At 38.8% G+C, this 22,317-nt stretch overlaps 1 protein-coding gene across 1 annotated transcript in view; it reads left to right on the forward strand.

Moving 5' to 3' along the window:
* The window catches only part of LOC136866796 (uncharacterized), a 382,310-nt gene that overhangs the window by 196,409 nt on the left and 163,584 nt on the right, over positions 1–22,317 (forward strand). The window contains exons 9-12 of the mRNA XM_068226847.1: positions 8,163–8,391; positions 8,749–8,849; positions 17,550–17,628; positions 19,561–19,718. Of these exons, the coding sequence (XP_068082948.1) occupies positions 8,163–8,391; positions 8,749–8,849; positions 17,550–17,628; positions 19,561–19,718 (567 nt within the window). The remainder of the gene's footprint in view (positions 1–8,162; positions 8,392–8,748; positions 8,850–17,549; positions 17,629–19,560; positions 19,719–22,317) is intronic.

Here is a 22,317-nt window from a genome sequence, read left to right on the forward strand (position 1 = left end):
CCATGCAGCATGCGCTCTCACTCGGGCCGGATGAAGTAAAGAGAACTGTGTGGTGTGATTAATGAAGAAGATGGATAGAATGATGCGAAGAATTAAGTGAAGGGGAAGATGGGGCCTCTTGGTTACGGTGATGGGAATGATAGAGGATGTGCACTAGAAGTGAAATTTAAATAAGGGTAGCAGATTAGAGATGGAGAGTTAGGAGGTGCAGAGACGTAGTGATATTGTAGAGGGAAGATGTTAGGAATCGTATGATTGCAAGCGTCGGAGGTAGGTAGGGGAAGAAACTAGGTGGGGGAAGGGGTGGACTGATGGATTGACGAGGTTGAAAAGGAGTGGCTGGCTGGGTGCAACGGTGAGTATGATTGGTGGGGGGTCGAACAGGTTGGGGTGGGGAGATGGAGGGCTCCACTTTATGGCGGTGGTGAAAGATGTAAGCTCCATTGTGAATAAGGTGTCGGACAACTTCGGCGCTCGGGACGTGGATGCGTACCATATATGTTGGGCCGGAAGCGTTCTTGATGCAGAAGACACGACAAACTGGGACACCTTCAGCTTGGAGTTGATGGAGAATGGTTCGTTCTGATAGAGCAGGATCCACACCGCGGATCACACAGCTGGACATGGCATGAAGAGGTGGTGGTGGCTGCATTATCCTTGGTGGTGCGGAGTCTGCTGTTTCGTCGGCAGGTGAAGATGACGAAGGCAGTGCTGTAGCTGTAGACATGGTTGATTTGACAGGTAGGTGCTGGTGTTGAGGTTGTTCAGAGGTAGAGAAGAGAGGGAGGGAAGAGGTGAAATGAAATGGCATATGGCTTTTAGTGCCGGGAGTGTCCGAGGACATGTTCGGCTCTCCAGGTGAAGGTCTTTTGATTTGACACCCATAGGTGACCTGCACGTCATGATGAGGATGAAATGATGATGAAGACTACACATACACCCAGCCTCCGTGCCAAAGAAATTAACCACTGATGGTTAAAATTCCCGACCCTGCAGGGAATTGAACCCGGGATCCCTGTGACCAAAGGCCAGCACGCTAACCATTTAGCCATGGAGCTGGGCAGGGAAGAGGTAATGAGTGGTGAAGGATGGCACATTACAACAGTTGTGACAGGGACCTGTAAAAAGGTTGGGGTAGATGTCAGGGTGGTCGTAGTGACGGTAGTGGTGGTGGTAGTGGTAGTGGTGTTGTTGGTGATGATAATGGGAGGAGGGTAGAAATGAGACGAAGATTGTTATTGTGGTGTCCATTGTAGTCGTGCAGTTGCTGCGTCGTCAAAACACAGAGGACTGGGTTCTACACGGTGTCGCTGACCGTTATGGTAGACTCCGTTGTTGATGATTCGCTGAAGGGTGCCTGGCCTATAGAGAGGATCAAGGACCCGATGTGTAGGAATGAAGTCCCGCAGTATCCTGGATATGCTGTCAGCTGGGATGCCTTTCTGTTGGAGTTGTGTGAGGATATCACGGTCGGAGAGGGCGGGATCAACGTCATGGAGCACACAGCTGGACATGATGGGAGGCTGACTTCCAACTTGGTGTCAGCCTATGTGCTTTGTTGGAGTCGGCGAGGTAGCAGATTTTAAAGATGGCGAGCCACCCAGCCGAGATAAAACTAAGAGGAGTTGCTTCGGAGGATTGCAGTCCTGCTTAGAGAGGTCGATGAAAGACCCCTGTGGAGGCCACTATGTAGGCTACTTGGAACCACCGGCAGTGCCAATACACTACGAGAAACTTTGTCTCATTTCCAAAAATTGATGCCTGCCTGGCCATCAGATGATATAGATGTTGATTCCCATAGGGAACCTGCAATATTTATCCCAAATGAATAAATTTATAATACCAATATAGTTGGTACGTTATTGGACATTATAAATTTTCCAGCTAACTCATTCCTGGTTGCCAGCGTTTCACCCCAGTGTGCTAAGTTGGGCTCATCAATTGGTAAATAGCACACCTACCAAGACACATGTCTATTGCATACCGTGGAGGCTTTTTTTCTTTTCCCCTATGTTTTCATTCCCTGCAGGGCGGGGCAGGCCCCCTAGAGCATTATGCACTCTCTCGGGCCAGGAGAGGTGGAGAGAACAATAAGATGTGCGGAATGAAGAAGGTGGGAAAAGCTGCAATAATTTGATAGGGAATGTGTGTGAGGAGTGAGGGTTTAGATGAGAGGGCTAGGATGGAATTGAAGGGTTAGAAGGTGTAGTGTTGTGGTTATATTGCATAAGGAGGTGGTGAGGAGTCTGAGGAGTTCAAGTTGCGGAGGAGGTTGATAGAAGAAATTAGTTGGGGGTAGGGGTGGACAGACGGGTTGGCTAGGTTGAAATGGAGGACTGGCTGGCCAGGGGCGACGAAAGGGAGTGTTGGAAGTATAGTGAGAAGGTTGGGGTAGGGAACGAGAGGGCTCCACTTTGAAGCGATGTTGAAAGATGTAGGCACCAGTGTTGATAAGTTGTTCCACATCATCTGCGGTGGGAAGGTGTATTCGGACCACATATGTAGGGCTGGAGGCACTGTGAATCTTGAATGCACGACGAGCAGGGATGCCTGCTGCCTGGAGTTCCTGGAGAATGTCCCGTTCCGAGATGGTAGGTTCTACGCCACGGATGACACAGCTTGACATAGTGTGGAGAGATGGTGGTTGCGACGGTGGCGATGATGTCGCGGCGGCTGCTGTGGTGTCGTCTGGTGGTGACGTGGCGGTGGAGTCTAGGATCTTGTCAGGGATTTGCTGGGGACAAGGTTGTGCAGAAGTTAGGGTAAGAGGGAGGGATGATATCATTACAGGCGAAGGATGGCATGACGTAATGGTAGTAACAGGAATATGTTAAGGGGTAGTGGCTGACATCATAGTGGTAGTAGTGGGAGGTGTGTGATGAGGGGAAGAGGAGGGCAATGTTTGTTGTAGCAATGGCCTGGGTTGAGGCACGTTGATGACGGGCACTGTAGTGGGATCTGCTGTAAGCTGAGCTAAGATGGGTTGACAAGTAGGTTCCACTTGGTAGTATCGGTCGTGAATGTTCACTCCAGTGTCAAGGAGGCGCTTCCAGTTGTCCAACGTAGGTAGATAAAGAAGAACCTGCGATGATGGTGATGAAGTGGAGGCGTCCAACATCTGGTAAGTATCGTGGACTGGGAAGCCAGTGGTGCGGAGTGCGCAGTAAATGTCATCTTTGGATACGGCAGGATGAACATCGGGAATGATGCAGGTGTGCATGGTGTTGAGAAGGCTGACTTCCAACTCGATGTCAGGCCTATATGCTTTATTAAGTCCAGGGGGAGCTGAATGAAAGATGTAGAGCCACCCGGCCGGCAACAAAAATGATGAGGAGAGTCTTCGGAGATTTATAACAGGTCGGAGCTGTCCGTATTCAGAGCGATCGATGTATGTGTTCGTGATCCTGTTGTGCAGTGTGTGTCGGCCCGTGGAGGCCACTGCGTAGGCTGCTTGGAGCTCCGGCAGTGCCAATGCACTATGAGAGACTTGAATATTGAATTATTATATACAGTGAATAATTCTTGAGTATAAAATTACAGTGAAATTTATAGCATTTATTGTAATATAATACTAATTTACACAAACACACAAACAACTCTGATGAGAGACTTTGGAAATGAGACAAATGCTGGCAACCAGGAATGAGTTAGCTGGAAAATTTATAACGTCCAATAACGGACCAACTAAATTGGTATTATAAATTTACTCATCCAGGATAAATATTTCAGGTTCCCTATGGGAATTAACATCTATATCATTCATAGTCTGATCAAAGTTTCTGTCTTTCGGAAGCTTTCTAATTTGTCGTCCTTTAAAAATGCCTTCCTTGACCTTTGCATCAGATAAATGTGGAAAATTTCTTGCAATGTACTTGAAACAAGGGCTTTTTTGTCCAAGGCCTTAACAAACTGCTTCATGATTCCCAGTTTGATGTGTAGTGGTGGAAAAATCATTTTTTGTGGGTCAGCTAAGGCAGTATTTGTAAAAAAAAAAAAAAAAAAAGAAATTACACCAGGTGTCAAAACTTGTCTCTTGGGCCAGGGAGGTGTAAATCAGTGTTTGTCCCTCCTAGTCCTGCTTTCACATTCACATAAATAAGAAGGGAATTTAGTGAAGCCTGCTTGTTGTCGTAATAGAATACCACAAACCTTCAAGTCACTACACACATCTCACCAGTGCTCATCCCACCAGTGCTCATGATATTTGATTTTATCTAAAACAGTTTTAATTATGATACCGTATAACTTTCTTTTAGTGAAATGTGCCACAAGAATTGAAGCTAGAATATTTTCATCATGAAGTAGTGCAGCCTTTAAGCTCCTCTTAGAAGAATCCACAAACAATCCCTATTCTTCAGGATTGTAACATTCAAGAAACCCATACCAAAGATGAACAGGATCTCCAGCATAGAGGACGAATACCCGGTTATACACTGATCAAAGCTATCCACCATCCACAATATGGAATAGCCACTTATGTGAAGTCATCTTTAAATGGAGTGCAAGTAACTGGTTGCACTGAAGATGGTTACATTTATACTATAGCAATTCAGATAAATGACTTAAAAATTTTCAATTTGTACAAGCCTCTGTGTGTGAATTGGGCTCCTACAGTACTGCTGGCTTTTGATCATCCTTGTATATACACTGGAGACTTCAACAGGCATCACACAAAGTGACAGCATGACACTGTGGATGTGAATGAGGAGTCTCTAGTTCTATGTACAGAAACTAACAATGTGCATTTGGTTTTTGATGTAAAAGACAAGGGAACCTTCCACTCCGTACGCTAGAACAAGGATTATAACCCAGACTTGACATTCGAGTCTAAAGATCAACTAGACCAACCACTCAGCACCACTCGCACTGTTCTGTCCAACTTCCCAAACAGTCAACACTGACCTGTTATGGTGGAAATCGGTTTGAAAATTCCCCTTGTAAACTCAATGCCCTTACCCAGATAGAACTGCCAATGAGCCAACTGGGATCGATTCACAAAAGACCTCGACTCCAGTCTAGCTGCGGAGAATCTTCAGCTGACAGCAAATAACTATGACAAATTTATTAAACTAGTTATCAAAGTCCAACATTCCCAGGGATGTACCTGGATGGAATGAAGATTGTGAGGTTTTATACCAAGAATACCAAAGTTCTGGAAATCAAACAGTGAGCTCACAGCTACTCCACTCTTTAAATAAGAACAGACGAGAGAAATGGGATGCTACACTCAAAGAAATGAACTTCGCAAAGTCAAGCAGGAAAGCTTGGAGAATCTTGAATGGGCTAACTGGCAAGCAACAATCCAAAAAGCTGCATCCTAAACTGAGTCCTGACATTATTGCCAACAGGATTGTAGACCTCATAAGGACAAAGAGGGACAAGAATCATACCAGAATAGGATAAAATGTAATCTTTCTGAACTCAAGCACAGTGCAGTGCTCCAAGAAACAAGCCGCTTTTCAGACCCTTTTCCACAGTGGAAGTAGAAAATGCAATTAAACAACTGAAAATCGGTAAGGCTCGACAACATGTATAATGAACTTTTTAAGAACATGAGCCCGCATTGTATATACTGGCTCACTTCTCTTACATACTCCAAGAGAACAGATAGCCCAAACAATTCAAACTGTCAAAAGTTATAGCCATTCTCAAATCTGGCAAATTTATCGACCAATAGCACTGCTTAGTTTCATATTCAAGCTTCTTGAATGAATCCTCCTAACCAGAATAGCACCGTTCATTGAAGCTGTTACTCCTCCTCAATAAGCTGGATTCAGATATGGATGCAGCTGCACCGATCAAGTTCTTGTCCTAACTACACATATCGAAGCTGGTTTTCAAGGACAACTAAAATCAACAGCTGGTTTTATTGACTTGACAGGTGCATATGACACTGTTTGGCGACAGGTACTTATCTAAAATCTATTGCAAGTTGTACCAAGTCGAGAAATCATGGATCTAGTATTTAGCATGCTTAGTGAAAGACAATTCAAAGTGTTTCTAGGCAACACTAAAAGCCACAAACGAAAACTAAATAACGGTCAACCACAGGGATCTGTTTTAGCACCATTGCTATTCAATTTGTACATTTGTGATCTACCAACCACAACATCAACCAAGTTCATATATGCTGATGACATCGCACTGGTAGCAGAGAGTAAGAACTTTGAAGACAGGGAACAAATTCTTTCGGAGGACCTCAAGAAGATGTCAACTTTGTTTAAGACCTGGAGGTTGATCCCCAGCACAGCAAAAACTGAAGTGTCTTGTTTCCATCCAGCAAATCATGCTGCAAACTACAAACCAAGAGTTCTTCTCAACAGACGAAAGCTGAGGTACAATCCTTTCCCATAATATCTTGGAGTCACTTTAGATAGAACCCTGAGCTACAAAGAACACATCATTAAGCTTTCTTATAAAGTCGCCACAAGAAACAACATACTGCATAAGCTCTGTGGTACCTCTTGGGGAGCGTCTGCTGAATGTCAATGTTTAACTGGCATCAGCCTTGACTACTCAGATGCTGAGTACTGTGCTCCTGTCTGGTTGGAAAGTGTACACGTGAAGAAGGTAGACACAAAATTGAATGATACAATGCGTTGCATTACTGGTACCATCAAATCAACTCCATGTCACTGGTTACCTGTGCTGAGTCACATCCCTCCACCTCACTTAAGGTGGAAGCAAGCTCTACTAAAGGAAGCTAAGAAAATCTTTGAATCACCCTATTTGCCACTGCACCAAGAATTCTGATATGAGACTTCCACGTCAGATTCTGTTTGGTAAACTCTCTTCTGGCACCAGATCTCATGGAGGTCCTAAGAGGTGCTATAAGGACCAGTTTAAGCATACTGTGAAGTTGACAGGTCTGAATCCACAAACCTGGGAAACGCTTGCTGAAGATCGTTCAACCTGGTGACAGATAATCCCGGGCGCTGTCAAGACATTTGAAGGGAAACAGCACAGTTACGAAGAGGCCAGACGACGAGCACGAAAAATCAAGGCAGCTCAACCACTCCCTCCACCAACAATTCTGTGTGATCTGTGTGGTCATTTGTTCCATGCTAATATTGGACTGTTTAGTCACCGTAAACACATCCACAGACAGCCTTGAGTTTGGAGTGAAGTGACACGGAAGATTATACTCAGAAACGAGTTAAAGCTGACAGTGTTTATCTTGTCCTCTTCTTTTTGCAAGCCCAGTATATCTGATCCAATCTGAGCATTAAAATCTCCCATTACTATAAAATTTTCACTATTCATATCTTATTCCAAGTTGATCAGGAGGGCTTCTTTTTTCTCATTTAAACATCCTAATTGTGGAGCATTGAACCAGGTGATACGATAGGATATTTATCTTCATTCCACTTTACTGATACTTTAATTATTCTATCACTGACAAATTCAATCTGGCTACAAACATCTATATCTTTATGAAGTATAAACCAACTCCATTTATTGACTCCAAGTTACTTCCAGACCAGTACAGTTTATAGTTTAGCCAGAGGTGTATTATTCCTGTTGCCTTCTATTTTATTTCACTCATCCCCGTGATGAGAATTTTTCTCTTCTATTTTAATCGTCAATGATGATACTTGATGAAGCTTTTTGTTTAAAGGGGCCTAACATCAAAGGTCATCGGCCCCTCAATTGTCAGTGTTAGAATAATCAAGATTGCAATCCGGCAACAGGGACTTGATTTAAGTTTTGTAACTGGTGTTGTAGTCTTGAGTTCTTTGATCTGAAGTTCATACTTGTCTTGAAATCTTGCTTAATTCACCATTGACCAGCTACGCCTAACATGGTTCCTATACCAGAGCCCTGTCAGCTGTCACTTTTGAGATTTCCCGTAGGACCTTCACAGCTTCCGTAACAGTCAGTGAGCATATAATCCTCACTCTACTTTGGGCCTACAGGCAATCCCCTACTTCATGCCCTTGCCCCTCTCCCATGATGTGGACAAGTGGTTGGATGGATTTTTGGGAGATCACAACAAACAAGTAGAAAGAGGTTTCCTTTTTTGTATGAGTAATGCTCGTATTATTTCTGTTGGTTTATTTTTCATTTGTCTTATTACCAAAGATTAGTTGGTAGCCAGATTTCACAAATGCTCCCCATATGATGATATTTTGAACTAATATTTTGTATGTAAATTGCTTCAGATAGATATGATTCCAACACCTGGATTAATCAAAGGCACCCACTGGTCATGGTTCTGGCTTAAATGGGGTGGTGGCTTCATATCTGTTGGGAAGGAAGGCTCCACTAAGTCCATCATAACAGAGCAGTATAAAGAAGATGGCAGACTGTTAGGACTGGAGCCAGACACCTTTTATTACTACTCATTTCTGGGACCTGGTATCCTTTGGAACGTACCTCTTTGTGTTGATGGTAAGACAATTATAAGTACTCTTGTATATAGAAGTAATTCACTGTTTCATCCTACTTTGTATTTCCAGTGACGATTACTGGTATTATCAGTAATGGTTCATGATAAAATGTCTGGAGGGCATAAAGAAAAAAAAAAAGAAATGAATTATACTGATTGATAAACAAGTTTGAGAGTTGGTACATGATGTAAAGATCTATATGGTGATCATCACTTATTTGTTGCTGATCTTCAGAAGAAGAAAACAAGGAAAATGACTATTGCTGTTGCAAGAATACCAGAGAACAAATTATGGAAAATCTTTGAATCAGATGGAAGAGAGAAGTAAATAAGAGTCAGATCATTACTGTACCAGTTAGAACAACAACAACAGCAACAACAACAACAACAACAACAGCAGCAACAACAACAACAACAACAACAGCAACAACAACAACAAGGAGGAGAAGAAGAAGAAGAAGTTACATACTGGTAGTTATTCTGGTGCAGGTTCCTCGCATTGCCTGGGAAGCCAAAAGTTGTAGGAACTGGCTGAAAGAATCTTGAATCTTGTTGTGTACTATCATTAAGTTACTTGACAATATCAGAAAAGGTTTAACACCTTTCCGTGACATTCTGGTCAGTCCCTAAAGTGACCGAGGCAATGGATAAATCTTACCAATTTATAACAAGATTATACCATAGTGTTTGTCCGTATATTTTTGTTTGTTTTGTTTCAATGTTGAGATGGTTGATATTATATACAATGTGAAGATGATATCCATTATTTCTGAAACTTCTGTCTGCCTGTTTAAAATGAATAAACATGAAAACTTTAAACCAGTTTTCATGGAACTTGCCTGTGTTGAAATAGAGACATCAAGAAATTCCCTCTACTTGGTTTGTTGCATGACTATTCTCAGTTATTTTCTGTGGGTTAATATTATTTGTCACCACTAGAATTTCTTGTTGATTATGGTGTTATCTGACCACTCTCATAAAATTTTTATAGTTCGTTTCTCTGCACACCTATTATCTTCTTTCTGAAAATATTCAACTTCTTTTACAAATCAATATAAGCCAACATGTTCCAATATTACTAAAAAATATTGTACACATTAGGATTTAGGATTCCAATGTTCCTCAGCTCTATAAATTGCCTTAAAATTAATTCCCATGCATGCAAAGCTGCAGGAAAAGCTAGTTATCTATGGTGTTAATAAAAATCAGATGGTGTCTGCTTGTTTGTTTTGGATAGGTTCAAAAACTACTGGAGCAATTTAGTTGAAATTTAGCAAGGATATAGCTTTCAATCTCAAGCCATGCAAGGGATATTTTTGATTCTTATATATTTCACCGTTTTGGACTAGTGGGGAATTTTACAGGGTATGTTCCAAATTTGGGCATTTTTTTCCCCTATATAAACTAAAATAACAGGTAACGGGTTAGCCCTATCAACAATCTTTCATTTACTGCCAAAAACTCTAGTACATCACCTTTGGCTTGTTTTCGTACTATAAATGCTACTACTCCTTCTTGTGCATTCCTTGACTTCCCACTACTAAATATTGTGTGGGTTTTGGTGTCCCAGATTTCATCTCTTCCTGACCATCTAGTTTCTTGTATGGCTGCTATGTCCACTTTGTTGATTTCTAGTTTCTGCGTCAGTACTTGCAGTGCTCCAGCTCGTAGAAGTGTGCGCACATTCCATGTACCAATTGCATAGTCCATTGCCTTTAGCTTAGCTCGTTGTCTGCTTTCAAGAGAATTCAACTTTCCTGTGTTTTGGGCTGTGGTTACCTTCTAATGATTGGGCTACTCATTTCACGCATAAGTAGGATTCACGGTGAAGCCATGTTCGCATTATTTGTGTAAAGTAATTGTTCATTTGTTAACAGGCCAGCTGAAGAATGAGCATATCATTCTGCGGAAAGCTTTTGGAGACTACATTTGTATTGTTGAGAGTGCTAAACATGACATGCTTATCCATATTTGAGAACTGCTGTGGAATATAGTTTATTTATTCAGCCATTTTCATTATCATTGTCATCATATTATATTTATATTCCATGTTTCTTTTTAATATTATGTACATAGGTTTAAGATTCATATTTATTGAGCTTATAATACACACTTCATTTTGCATCATTAATCACTTTAATCATTGCTCATAAATCCATACAAATAATGGGTACTTTAGCTAGTTAATAATAATGGCAGTGGTAATACCGGTACGTGACAATTTTAAACATTGCTTTACCATCCAGATGTCTTTATTCAAGGCAGTTGATTGTGCACATTATTCGATATGTCAACAAACAATGATTACCATAGTTTGAAGCTCCAAGTACAGTAGATATGAAGAAATGTACAATAATTGTAGGATGAGAAATCTTATGATTAAGAGGTACAATATGAACAAAATTAATTTATCTTGTCAGGGAAAACAAAATGTTTTTTACATCATGGATTCTGAGTTGTTTGATGAAATTTATTGGAACCAGAGTTGGAATTTACTGGAAAAGATGTTTCTGATTGGTTGACATGAAGGATGAGACCATAATAGTATTGATATGGAATTAGACCAAATTGTTGTTGTTTGTATGGCAAGAAGAAGAAGAAGTCGTCTGGCATCCCAGTAGAGCTGGTGATGTTTCTGAGCCTTTGCTGATTGTTATTGTAGCATTTATTTCGAGCATGTACACAAATAAATAATAATAATAATAATAATAATAATAATAATAATATGAAAATAATTAAATAATAATGACTGAAAAAAATGAACTCGGAAAATAATAAAAATTAAAAAAGTAGCGTCGGATATACATCAAAGCTGGGAAGCGTGACGGATAACTTATCAAGTACTCAAAATTAAACCAAATCAAGGAAACACTTAACAGGCCTAATAATGACAACTAAGAAGGATCGTGGAAATGTGAAGGGGCCCTATTGAGGTCCATGAGAAGGTATGACATTATGAAGAAGAAAAGGTTTACGATAACTCACCCTTGACTAAGTATATTGAAAATAACAAATAAAAAATTACAAGAAAAGAGTTAAATGACATCCCAACTGATACTTAACTCACAAACCAATGATGTTTAAAAGACTTTAACAAAATACAGTTCCACGAAACCGAAATCAAGACATACTTAAGTATTTTAGTGAAAAACTCGGTTTAACATAGAAAGGTGATGCTGCATTATAATGTATAGTTTAAAAGAAATTTAGGTGAAAGAATAGATATTAGAACCAACAGGAATCTAGGGCAAACTCAGACACATTGAATTTAAAACTTAGAAAATTACATTAAGCAAGAAAATACTGAAATGCAAAAGGAATTAAATGAAATCAAACAAAATCAGAAAACATTGAAAATAACACAGAAGTAGCACTTACCCATCAGGGTAGGGATTCCCGAGGGGAACCCTCGAGCGCGACCGTTCTCGAGGATGGTCAGATGGAATAGACGTGGCCTAATCGCCAAACGCATGCGAAGCGGCCCGAAGACCGGAAATGGCCCGATCACAAACAACCAATCGGATGTAAATTCCACTAGATTCCCGTTCTTTTTGCCAATTGGAATGACCGTTCTTTTGGCCAATCCAATTGTATGACCATATATGGTCATTTCCTGACTTGCTGAAGCAAGAGTAATTGCATCACCTAAACTCTCCATGTACAGTACCCACTGGTCCAAAAGTTATGCACCGCATGTGTTTAAAGCACACTGTTACAATTTTGACATACAGAATTTTAAAAAATAATTTTCAAATAATTCTTCAAGAAATTCTTCAAGTTAAAATGTCCCAAATGTCTTTTCTTCACACTTGCTGACATTAATTTAATGATCAATTACATGAAATTTACATACAAAGAAAAATCACTTCAAAAATAATCCTCGCATCTTGCAATGTTCATTTATATCTTGATGTTTCCCTAAATTACATATATTAAAAAAATTCCAGCAGAGTCGAGAGTTCTTATTTCATTTTCCACAAACAAAAATATTACAGACAAAAAATGAAATCCTGCTGTCCTTTCTTGATGACAAAAATGCAATTCTGCTGTTCTTTCTTGATGATGTACCTGTCACAGTTATCAAATTCTGGACATTGGAGATGATGTTCCTCATCCATTATTGAATCAGGAGCCTGGGATAGTGAGCACTCACTGGCCTCATAAATGCCAATTCTTCTTAAATGCTCAGCAAGGCAGTCATGTTCCATCCTGGGCATAAAATTTGCTATTACTACCTTCCTGAGTTTTCCTTTGTTTTCTTCCCAATTTTAATGGATATTCTTCCATTCTTTTGTGGCAGACTTTTCAGTAACTGCTTTCTTGTACATTATTATTGCATTTTGTGCCAAGAGATTTTGTCTGGTAATGTATTAGAGGTATGGTCTCCTTTGTATGTTTGTTGGTGCCTTTCTTAGCCAATGCATCTGCTATTTTATCTCTCTCCTTTGTGTGTTTCTTTGTGCCTTTCTTAGCCAATGAATCTGCTATTTCATCTCTCTCTAGTTGACTTGGGAGTGAATCCTCTGGAATACAAGAGTTTTTCCAAGTTCCCTTTGGTATTCAAGAGCTTTTCTTATGGTATACATCCTTATTGTTTTATGACACTGCTTGTATTGCTACTTTAGTGTCAAACAACATGTTGATAGCTTTCTGTAAAGCCTCATGTCTGTAGAACCTTGAAATTAGAAAAATTCTTCCACGAGATTTTCGTAATCCTTTTGGTAGTCTATTTCTGCCTTTGGTACTGTCCAGATTTCAGAGTCGTATAATGCAAGAGTCCATAAAGATGTGTGCAGCTTTCATTTACTAGTACAAAGTAGTGTGTTTTTCTGTATGAAAGCAGCCTTGGCTTGTGTAATGTGGCATTATCCATTATTGAATCAGGAGCCTGGGATTGTTGGCACATACTGGTCTGATAAATGCCAATTCTTCTTAAATGTTCAGCAAGAGAGTCATGTCATGTACTGTGCCTAGAATTTGCTGCTACTTCCTTCTGATAGTTTTCTGTGTTTTCTTCCCACTTTTTATGGATGTTCTTTCACTCTTTTGTAGCAGACTTTTCAGCAACTGCTTCCTTGTACATTATTATAGCCTTTTGTGCCAAGAGATTTTTTATGCTAATGTTTCAAAGGTATAGTATCCTTTGTATGTTTGTTGGTGCCTTTCTTAGTGATTGAATCTGATATTTCATCTCCCTCTAGTCCAATTTGGGAGTGAATCCACAAGAGTACAACAGTTTTTCCAAGTTCCCTTTGGCATTCAAAAGCTTTCCTTATGGTACTATTATATATCTTTATTATTTGATGACATTTACATCATCTGGAAAAGTACTGTATTCAAAATGGGTTGAAACTTAATCATGAGAAATGTAAAATAATATCGTTTTTGAAAAACAAGAAGAAAATATCATTTCAGTACAAATTTAGTAATAACAACATTCTAACTCCTGTTTCACAAGTTAATGACCTTGGTGTTTTATTCAGTTAAAACCTATCGTTTAATGAACATATTGAAAATATTTTTAAGAAAGCATTTCAAAGATTGGGTTGCATTACTAGATATTCTAGAGAATTTTCAAACTTAGCTACCTATCGACTGCTATATGTGTCTATGGTATGCTCTATACTAGAATACTGTACACCTGTTTGGAACCCTTCTCATCAGACCTCTATCCATAGATTAGATTCAGTACAACATATATTTCTTTGTTTATATTCATTTAGAGCAGGATTCTCATATGATAATGTTGATTATACATCCTTACAATGGTCCTTAAATATGCATAGCCTGTCACAACGTCGTGAATTATTGGATACACTCTTCATTTTTAAATTGCTTCATTCCTTGGTGAATTGTCCACAACTCCTTGCAAAAATTAACGTACATGTACCAGACAGACGCACAAGGTTCAAGAATACATTGTCTACAAATTGGCATAGAACTAACTACGCATTCAATGGGCCAATTGAACAAATCTCAAGATCTCTAAACAAAGTGGATATTGATATATTTAACTGCTTATTGTCAAAATTGAGAAATCACTTACATAATCTCCAGAATTGACTATTACTTTCCTGTGATTACTTGTAATATAACCTGTGTATATATCTGTACATATTTTTCTACTTATACTCCATTGAACTTTCTTTTTAGTGTGTTTTGTTTTGTTTATTCTTCTCTACTGTTATGGAAAATGGTATTACCGTTAATAAAGTATTAATTACTGCTTGTATTGCTACTTTAGTGTCAACCAGCAGAGTTAACAGTTAACAGTGTTAACAGCTTTCTGTAAAGCCTCATGTCTGTAGGACATTATAATTAGTGATCTTATCCTCCTACAAGATTTTTATAATCCTACGGAAGCCCCATATTTCAAATCCTTTTAAGTGGTCTATTTCTGTCTTTTGTATTATCCAGGTTTCAGAGGCACATAATGCAAGAGTCAATACAGATGTGTGTAAGAATCTTGTTTGTGTGTACAGCTTTAATTTCCTAGTGCAAAGTGTGGCAGTATAAAGACAGTAGTGGGAACTGATTGACATTTCTTAATTTATTGTTTTAAAAAGTTTTTTTATTTTTGTTTTTTTGTTTTTTGTTGTATAAGAGTTTGTTCTGTTTGGACCTTTGGACTTCAAAGAATTGTTTCAATCTTGTAAACCTGGATCTATCCAGATCATTTTCAATTCTGTTTTTGAAACTCTTATTTATGGGATGTATCAAAATATCATTTATCTGTGAAATTTTAATATTTTTGTTTTTTGTCCAAACTTGTGAAACATCCTATACTGTTAAAAATTAAATAATTGAAAAAGAGGTTCAACCTATTCAATACATAAAAGAAAGGAATGTAGTGATTACATTCTTATTTAATAGTGATTAGAAATGGGACCGGTTTCGATCCTAGTCCAGGTCATCGTCAGCCGTTCAAAACATAAAAAACAAGAAAAACAATGCATATGAAAAAGAATAAGTGAACTCTGGATCGGTATAAGATGAAATATAAATTGATGATGGGGGTTGTGACTTTACACCTGACAGAGTGTAAAAACTGACCCATTTGACCGTTCTCCACTATTCATAAACATTGAGAGACTTTACTTATCATTGCGTGTGCCGTACTACCTTTCATAATATTACGTAATGTTTTATTTCAAGTGACTCACAATTTCTACCCCCATCATCAATTTATATTTCATCTTATACCGATCCAGAGTTCACTTATTCATTTTCATATGCATTGTTTTTCTTGTTTTTTATGTTTTGAACGGCTGACGATGACCTGGACTAGGGTCGAAACCGGTCCCATTTCTAATCACTATTAAATAAGAATGTAATCACTACATTCCTTTCTTTTATGTATTGAATAGGTTGAACCTCTTTTTCAATTATTTAATTTTTAACGTTAATACTTTCAATACGGAACAATGAAATTTTTATCTTTAAATTAAACATCCTATACTGCACGTGCAGTTCGGGAAGCACGTTTCCTGTAGTGTAAATGGAGACTTTTCTCAAACATTTATTACCACTGTGTCAGCAAGAACAAAGAGACTTTTGATTGGAGAAAAGAAGAGTTAATGTAATTAGTGAATGTGAAAGTCGAAGGTGATTTCTGTATTCTGATTGGTTCTCTTTGGTGGTTGCACCATTTCCTGTTTTTTAATCGTACCTCGCTCCTTTGGTGGGAGTGAGGTAGGATCTGTGTCTTTGAACATCTTAGTGAACGGACATGCTCCTCCTTCGGTCCCCTCCTGGGAAAACTGGTCTCAGGGTAAGCACTGTTTCTACGTTTATTTCGGTTTTTATTTCATTCAAATGTGATAATTACCTTATTTACATAGGAGTTAATCCTCGAATAGCACGTCACTGCTAAATTTGTCAAAATAACTTAGCTTTTCAGCTTTTGTTTTGGAGGCAATACCCTTTTTCTTAAATTTGTAAATTATAATGTAATTATCACTTGGATTTGCCTCCCCGTATTTCTATGTCACCTTGCATAAGTATGGAAAAATCTATGCACATTATCTGAAGTTTTTAGATAATGATGCAAGTTTTCTGTACGTCTGTGTTTGGTTTTATTTATGTATTTGTGTACATTGGGATTAGCCCTCATTTTTATCATCATGTACAGTTGGATCGGTTTTCTTATGGATTCAAATTCAGTGATTAAATTTCCTTTAGCACAATGTGCAGGTCTACAAGCGTGGTTAATAACTTTTCATTTCTCTTTGTAAAGATCTTCTATTTTGAATTTTTGATTTGTTTCCTTTTAAAATAAATGTGAGTAATCCCAGGGCAATTACCCTCTCCGTTTTCTATCTTCGCAAAAGGCTACATTCCATTAACTCTCAGTGTTCCATGCCGCTTTTCACATCTATTCTGTAGTTGTCATGTTTACTAACCTGTTTGTTTATGTTTTGTGCTGTGATGCTTTTGCTTGAACTTTAAGTTTTCTTTTACTGTGTTTAAAATGTTGTTGTTGTTATTATTATTATTATTATTATTATTATTATTATTATTATTATTATTATTATTATTATTATTATTATTATTATTATTATTATTATTATTGTCCGACTCATTGGCTGAAAGGTCAGCATACTGGCCTTCGGTTCAGAGGGTCCCGGGTTTGATTCCCGGCCGGATCGGGGATTTTAACCTTAATTGGTTAATTCCAGTGGCCCGGGGCTGGGTGTTCGTGCTGTCCCCAACATCCCTGCAACTCACACACCACACATAACACTATCCTCCACCAAAATAACACGCAGTTACCTACAAATGGCAGATGCCGCCCACCCACATCGGAGGGTCTGCCTTATAAGGGCTGCACTTGGCTAGAAATAGCCACACGAAATTAAAATTTATTATTATTATTATTATTATTATTATTATTATTATTATTATTATTATTATTATTGTTGTTGTTGTTGTTGTTGTTGTTGTTGTTGTTGTTGTTGTTGTTTTATTAGTGTAATTAAGCCAAGTGAAGTTACACAAAGTAGTGTGTGTCTCTGCATAAAAGCAACCTTGGTTTGTGTGATTTGGTACCTACTTAACTTCTATAGCATATTTACCACCATCAGTAAGGCATGCCAGAGAACAGATTAAAGAAGGTTTATGGGAAACTCATGACACTTCTGATTTTAATTTTTATTGTCAGCTTGATTTCCAGTGTCAGACCATAAAGCAAAGCAAAGCCATTTCTGTACAAATTATGAAGGACCTTGGAGGAGTAGAAGGTAAAGTAACCTCAAGACTAACAATAAGTGGGATAAGTGGTTAGCTTTATGCCCAGCCACCTTTCCTCCAGGAATTTATCCGGTACTCTTTGCTGTAGGCTGTGTGAGCCCCAAGGGAGGGCCACTCTAGAAATGGTAGTCTTATCTCTGTTTCAACTTCTTGATGTCGAATCGATCGAACCCACGTACTTGTAAGAGAATCCAACATGTCTTTTCTGCCTCAGCTAGGCAGCTTCCTAATTTCAGACTGAAGGTTATGCAAAAATACTTTATTAAGACCTTCTGACTCTCTAGCCTCACATATCTGAGATAGTAGAAACACTAAGACACCACAACTGTCCGTTCTGGCTACAGTACCTTTGATTCTCTTTCAAGCAGGTATATGCATGTGGTAATTATGTATGTTGAGTATCCAACCTAAAGGTTGGTTGTATCCTCCACAGCTGTCATAGATGGCCTCGCTGAAGAGACATACTAGGGAAATGAGGAGAGTGATAGTTTCCCATTGCTTTCTTCACCAAGCCTGAAGTTGTTATTACATATCAGTCTGCCAAGGCCACTGAAATGACGTACTAACCAACTCTATAAGCAACATCTCATACAATTCATAACTGGGACTGGCTGTATAAGAAATAGCATTACTAGCATTGCTCGTACAGTTCCTAAGTCACTTTCATATTGTCAAAGACAAGGATGAGACAGAGACAGATCGTTGAAAGTCTCAAATTTGTTCTACCCCATACCAGGAGAAGTAGTGCACTGTAAGCACTCGGTCTCACCAGCAAAGGCAGACACACTTAAATGTAAAAAGAAAATTCATTGTTTTGTGATTAATCTACAGGGTGACTCAAAGGCCACACTGAAACTGAAACAGCCCCTAGAGAGGTTGATTACAACAACCTTCAAACAGGAATTCACAGTCTAGGACAAAACTCGGCATTAGAGTAAGCCTGGGAATCTGAGGAGCGACACAATGGACAAATCATTTACACTTCCAAAAAAGCTCCATACTGACAGTTAAGTCATAATGTAGATAGATAGGAGGAACAAAAAATGGAACACAAAATAGAACAAATATAAAGGTAGGTTAGTGCATAAAGAGGGAGCAACAGAAAAAGGAGACAGGAACAAACATGAAAACACAAAAGGACGAAGACAATCTCCACATCTTCAAACACTGCTGTCAACAAATAGATAGGCTCTCTCCTCATCATTCCCAACTAATCTTCATTGAAGTAACTGAATATGGCGGGCAACAGATCAAACCGCTCTGGGAACAACATTCAGTGCCTAACTTCACTGTGTGCTCAAATTACTATCACTTTGTTGACTGTCAGCTACACACTGTCTAGGAATACAAAGCATTCCGGAAAAATAAATAAAATAAAACTGTCTGCCATGTAGTTCCCAACCCTCCAGGCCTGCCTTGATACAGGGCTTCATCTCATACCACATGCTCCAACTCGAGAGCTGCTGCATTCGTAACGGACTGGCCCTGGTTAATTCATCTCCGGTGATTGTTAAAACTGGCATATTTATGTACCCAATGAAATATTGATTTGTAGATAGTAAGATGGTCCCAAGAAGTGTTGATAGATGCAGAATGTAGCCATCTTCACATTTGGATATATACATATGGTTACAGTCCTAAAATATCTCCATGTACAATATAGTGCCATACTTCGTTTCCTCTACCCAATGCATGCAAAAGTTTGCTCTCAGGTAGTGTCACAGTTACTTTTGTGCTGCTGTTACTGCCCTTATCTATTGCAATTACAATTAATTTAACATACTTAGAATTACAATTAATTTTTGAATGACCACTAAATCAAGAGCACTGTTACTTCTGTCTTGTTAACTATTACAACCATCTTACTTACCACTACAGAATAAAGATACTGATGCATTCATTTATATTATTTTTCTGTTCAGATTGTGAAGTCCATACTACTGGTCGGTTAGAATTTCAACGTTTCTTTCCGATGCGCGAAACACCAGTGGGTCATGATGCTCATTTTTATGTGCGAGCATTTCATTCTGCATGTGTAGAATTTAGAAAGTCACCAGCCATTCCATATCCTAATGTAAGGGTAAGTATACAATTACAAATTCCAATTTAGATAGGCTTATATGAATTTTGGGTAGGAAAGGGCTAAGACTGGACAGGCAGCAGCTGTGACCTAAATTAAGATTCAGCTGCAGCTTGTATCTGGTATGAAAGTGGGAAAGCGTGGACAACCATCTACAGGACTGCTGATGGTGGAGTTTGCACTAGTGACGGGCGGTCTGAGATGGGATCTGAAGATTTCTCGAGCCTCTCACAATGATCTGGTGCTCACGAGAGGTATTGAGAGGTCTCGAGTGTGTTGTATGCGCAGAGAGCAGGACATAATAGGCCCGTGACTAGGCGGAGCTGAAGGTTATTTGTGATGTGTATGTAAGTAGTCAACCAAGAGCCTTATCCATTCCATAAATACAGGGTGTAACAGTAACATACGGACAACGTTAATGGACAGCATTTTGAACATTTCATGTAAGAAAGAGTTTCCTGTGGTATGCTGGTACGTTCTGTTCCTGTGTGTTTTCCTGATTAATGTACTAGCCTACGTAGAGTTGTAGAAAATAAGTTCCAACATGGAAATAAAATGTTTCCAGACCCAAAGAGTTCAGGGAGGAATGCTTCTCTGCGGAAGATAAAATCCTCTTCTGCAAAGTGTGCAAAGTTAAAGTAAGTGCTATCAAATATTTTAATATCCAGCAGCATAGCATTACTGCTAGACACTATTATTATTATTATTATTATTTAGCGTATGGCTTATACAGACATAATCAGTAATATACATATTTACAGCTGAGAAACAAAGCAACTTGTGCCTCACAATTGAATGTCTAATTCTTCGATCCAGCGTGCAGCATCCGGAGTTAGCAGCAGGAAGTCATCCTCATCACCGTGATAGGCTGGAATCCTACATTCCCTGACAATGTGACGAACAGTCTGGTGTGGAGCTCCGCAGTCACAGTCTGGATTAGGTAGCTTTTTCCACTTATGGAGAGCGGCTCTGCACCGACCATGTCCTGTTCTGATTCTATTCAGGGGAGTCCACGTCTTGCGTGGTAGGTGGGATCCACTTGGAAGTCTGGGACATGAGAAGAAGGTATGAAGGCGCACATCCGTTGCTGCTTCCCACCTACTTTTCCACTCATCAAGAGATTTAAAATCCTTAGCATTCATGTTAGAGGCATCACGCAGAGTTGGATGGCGTGATTTTAGCTTAATACCACAATGCGCATCATATCTGGCACAATCACATCTACTCCAGTTCATTGGCTTCCACTGCTAACTGGTATAATGCCACCTGACCTACGCCGATCTAATGCCCTTATGATGGAATTTCACAAGATCTCAAGAAATCCTAGTCTACCCATGAATAGTGACCTGCCACTTCTGAATCTTAACTGCTAGACACTAAAATGCTGAGATGAATGGGGAATAAGAGGCATGTATTTTTGTCTAGATTTTACTTTAATTAAATATCTTGTGCTCACCTATGACTGAACTCTTGTAATCCAGCAGTCAAAATACAATTTATGAAAGTGGTGTTCCAGAATGATGATCGACAAAGATTCACCATTTAAAGATAAAAATTTCATAATGTTCCGTATTGAAATGTATCACAATGAAATTGAAATAATAAATAAGGTAGTTCAACCTATTCAATACAAATAAATATGAAATGTATTATTACATTCCTATTTAATTAAAAGCGAAAGCGGTACCAGTTTCGACCCTAATCTGGGTCATCATCAGCCGAATAAAATGCAAAAAACAATGCATAGGAAAATAAGAAATTAAAGAGTGAGTCTTTCACAAAAACTTAAATTATATTAAATTGTATTATTTATATATATATATATACACACACACACATTTTCGCAACCGAAGCAATTACAGACTGGTTCGTCAAGCTATTCACCGAGTTCAGTCAGCATTTGAAAGCACAGTGCCGGACATTGAGTGTGTTGTGCTGATCTTCAGGAGCTAGCAATTTGCTTCTATCAAGTGACTCGTCTTCGACTTCTAAATAAATTTTGGGACTTCATATTAATTATATTGTGACATCGCGCCTCATTCGCTGGCTCACTCAACTTTTCACCTCTTCTTGTAAACATTATGAGACAGTGCTGAAATTTGCGTGTGTTGTGCTACTATTCAGAAGATCGTGCCTTACTTCTTATAAGTGACTGACTTTCTACTTCTTCTAGATTTTATGATTTAAAATTGCACAGTGCCAATCCCCATTAACATATTTTGCCTCTTCAACTGTTTTTGTGGAAGACTCACTCTTTAATTTCTTATTTACCTATGCATTGTTTTTTGCATTTTATTCGGCTGATGATGACCCAGATTAGGGTCGAAACTGGTACCGCTTCCACTTTTAATTAAATAGGAATGTAATACTACATTTCATATTTATTTGTATTGAATAGGTTGAACTACCTTATTTATTATTTCAATTTCATTGTAAAGATTCACCATGTTGTCACATGCACCCACATCTGGCAATGATGGGTGATGGTCTGCCTTCCCTGAGTAGATCTTCATATCATAAACAATCCCAGAAAAATGGACAATGGCAGATAATACCATACAAAGTCATGTACAAAGAGCTAGAACCCATTACAGATACT

Source organism: Anabrus simplex, chromosome 3 (genome assembly GCF_040414725.1).
Source record: "Anabrus simplex isolate iqAnaSimp1 chromosome 3, ASM4041472v1, whole genome shotgun sequence".
NCBI classification, from domain to species: domain Eukaryota; kingdom Metazoa; phylum Arthropoda; class Insecta; order Orthoptera; family Tettigoniidae; genus Anabrus; species Anabrus simplex.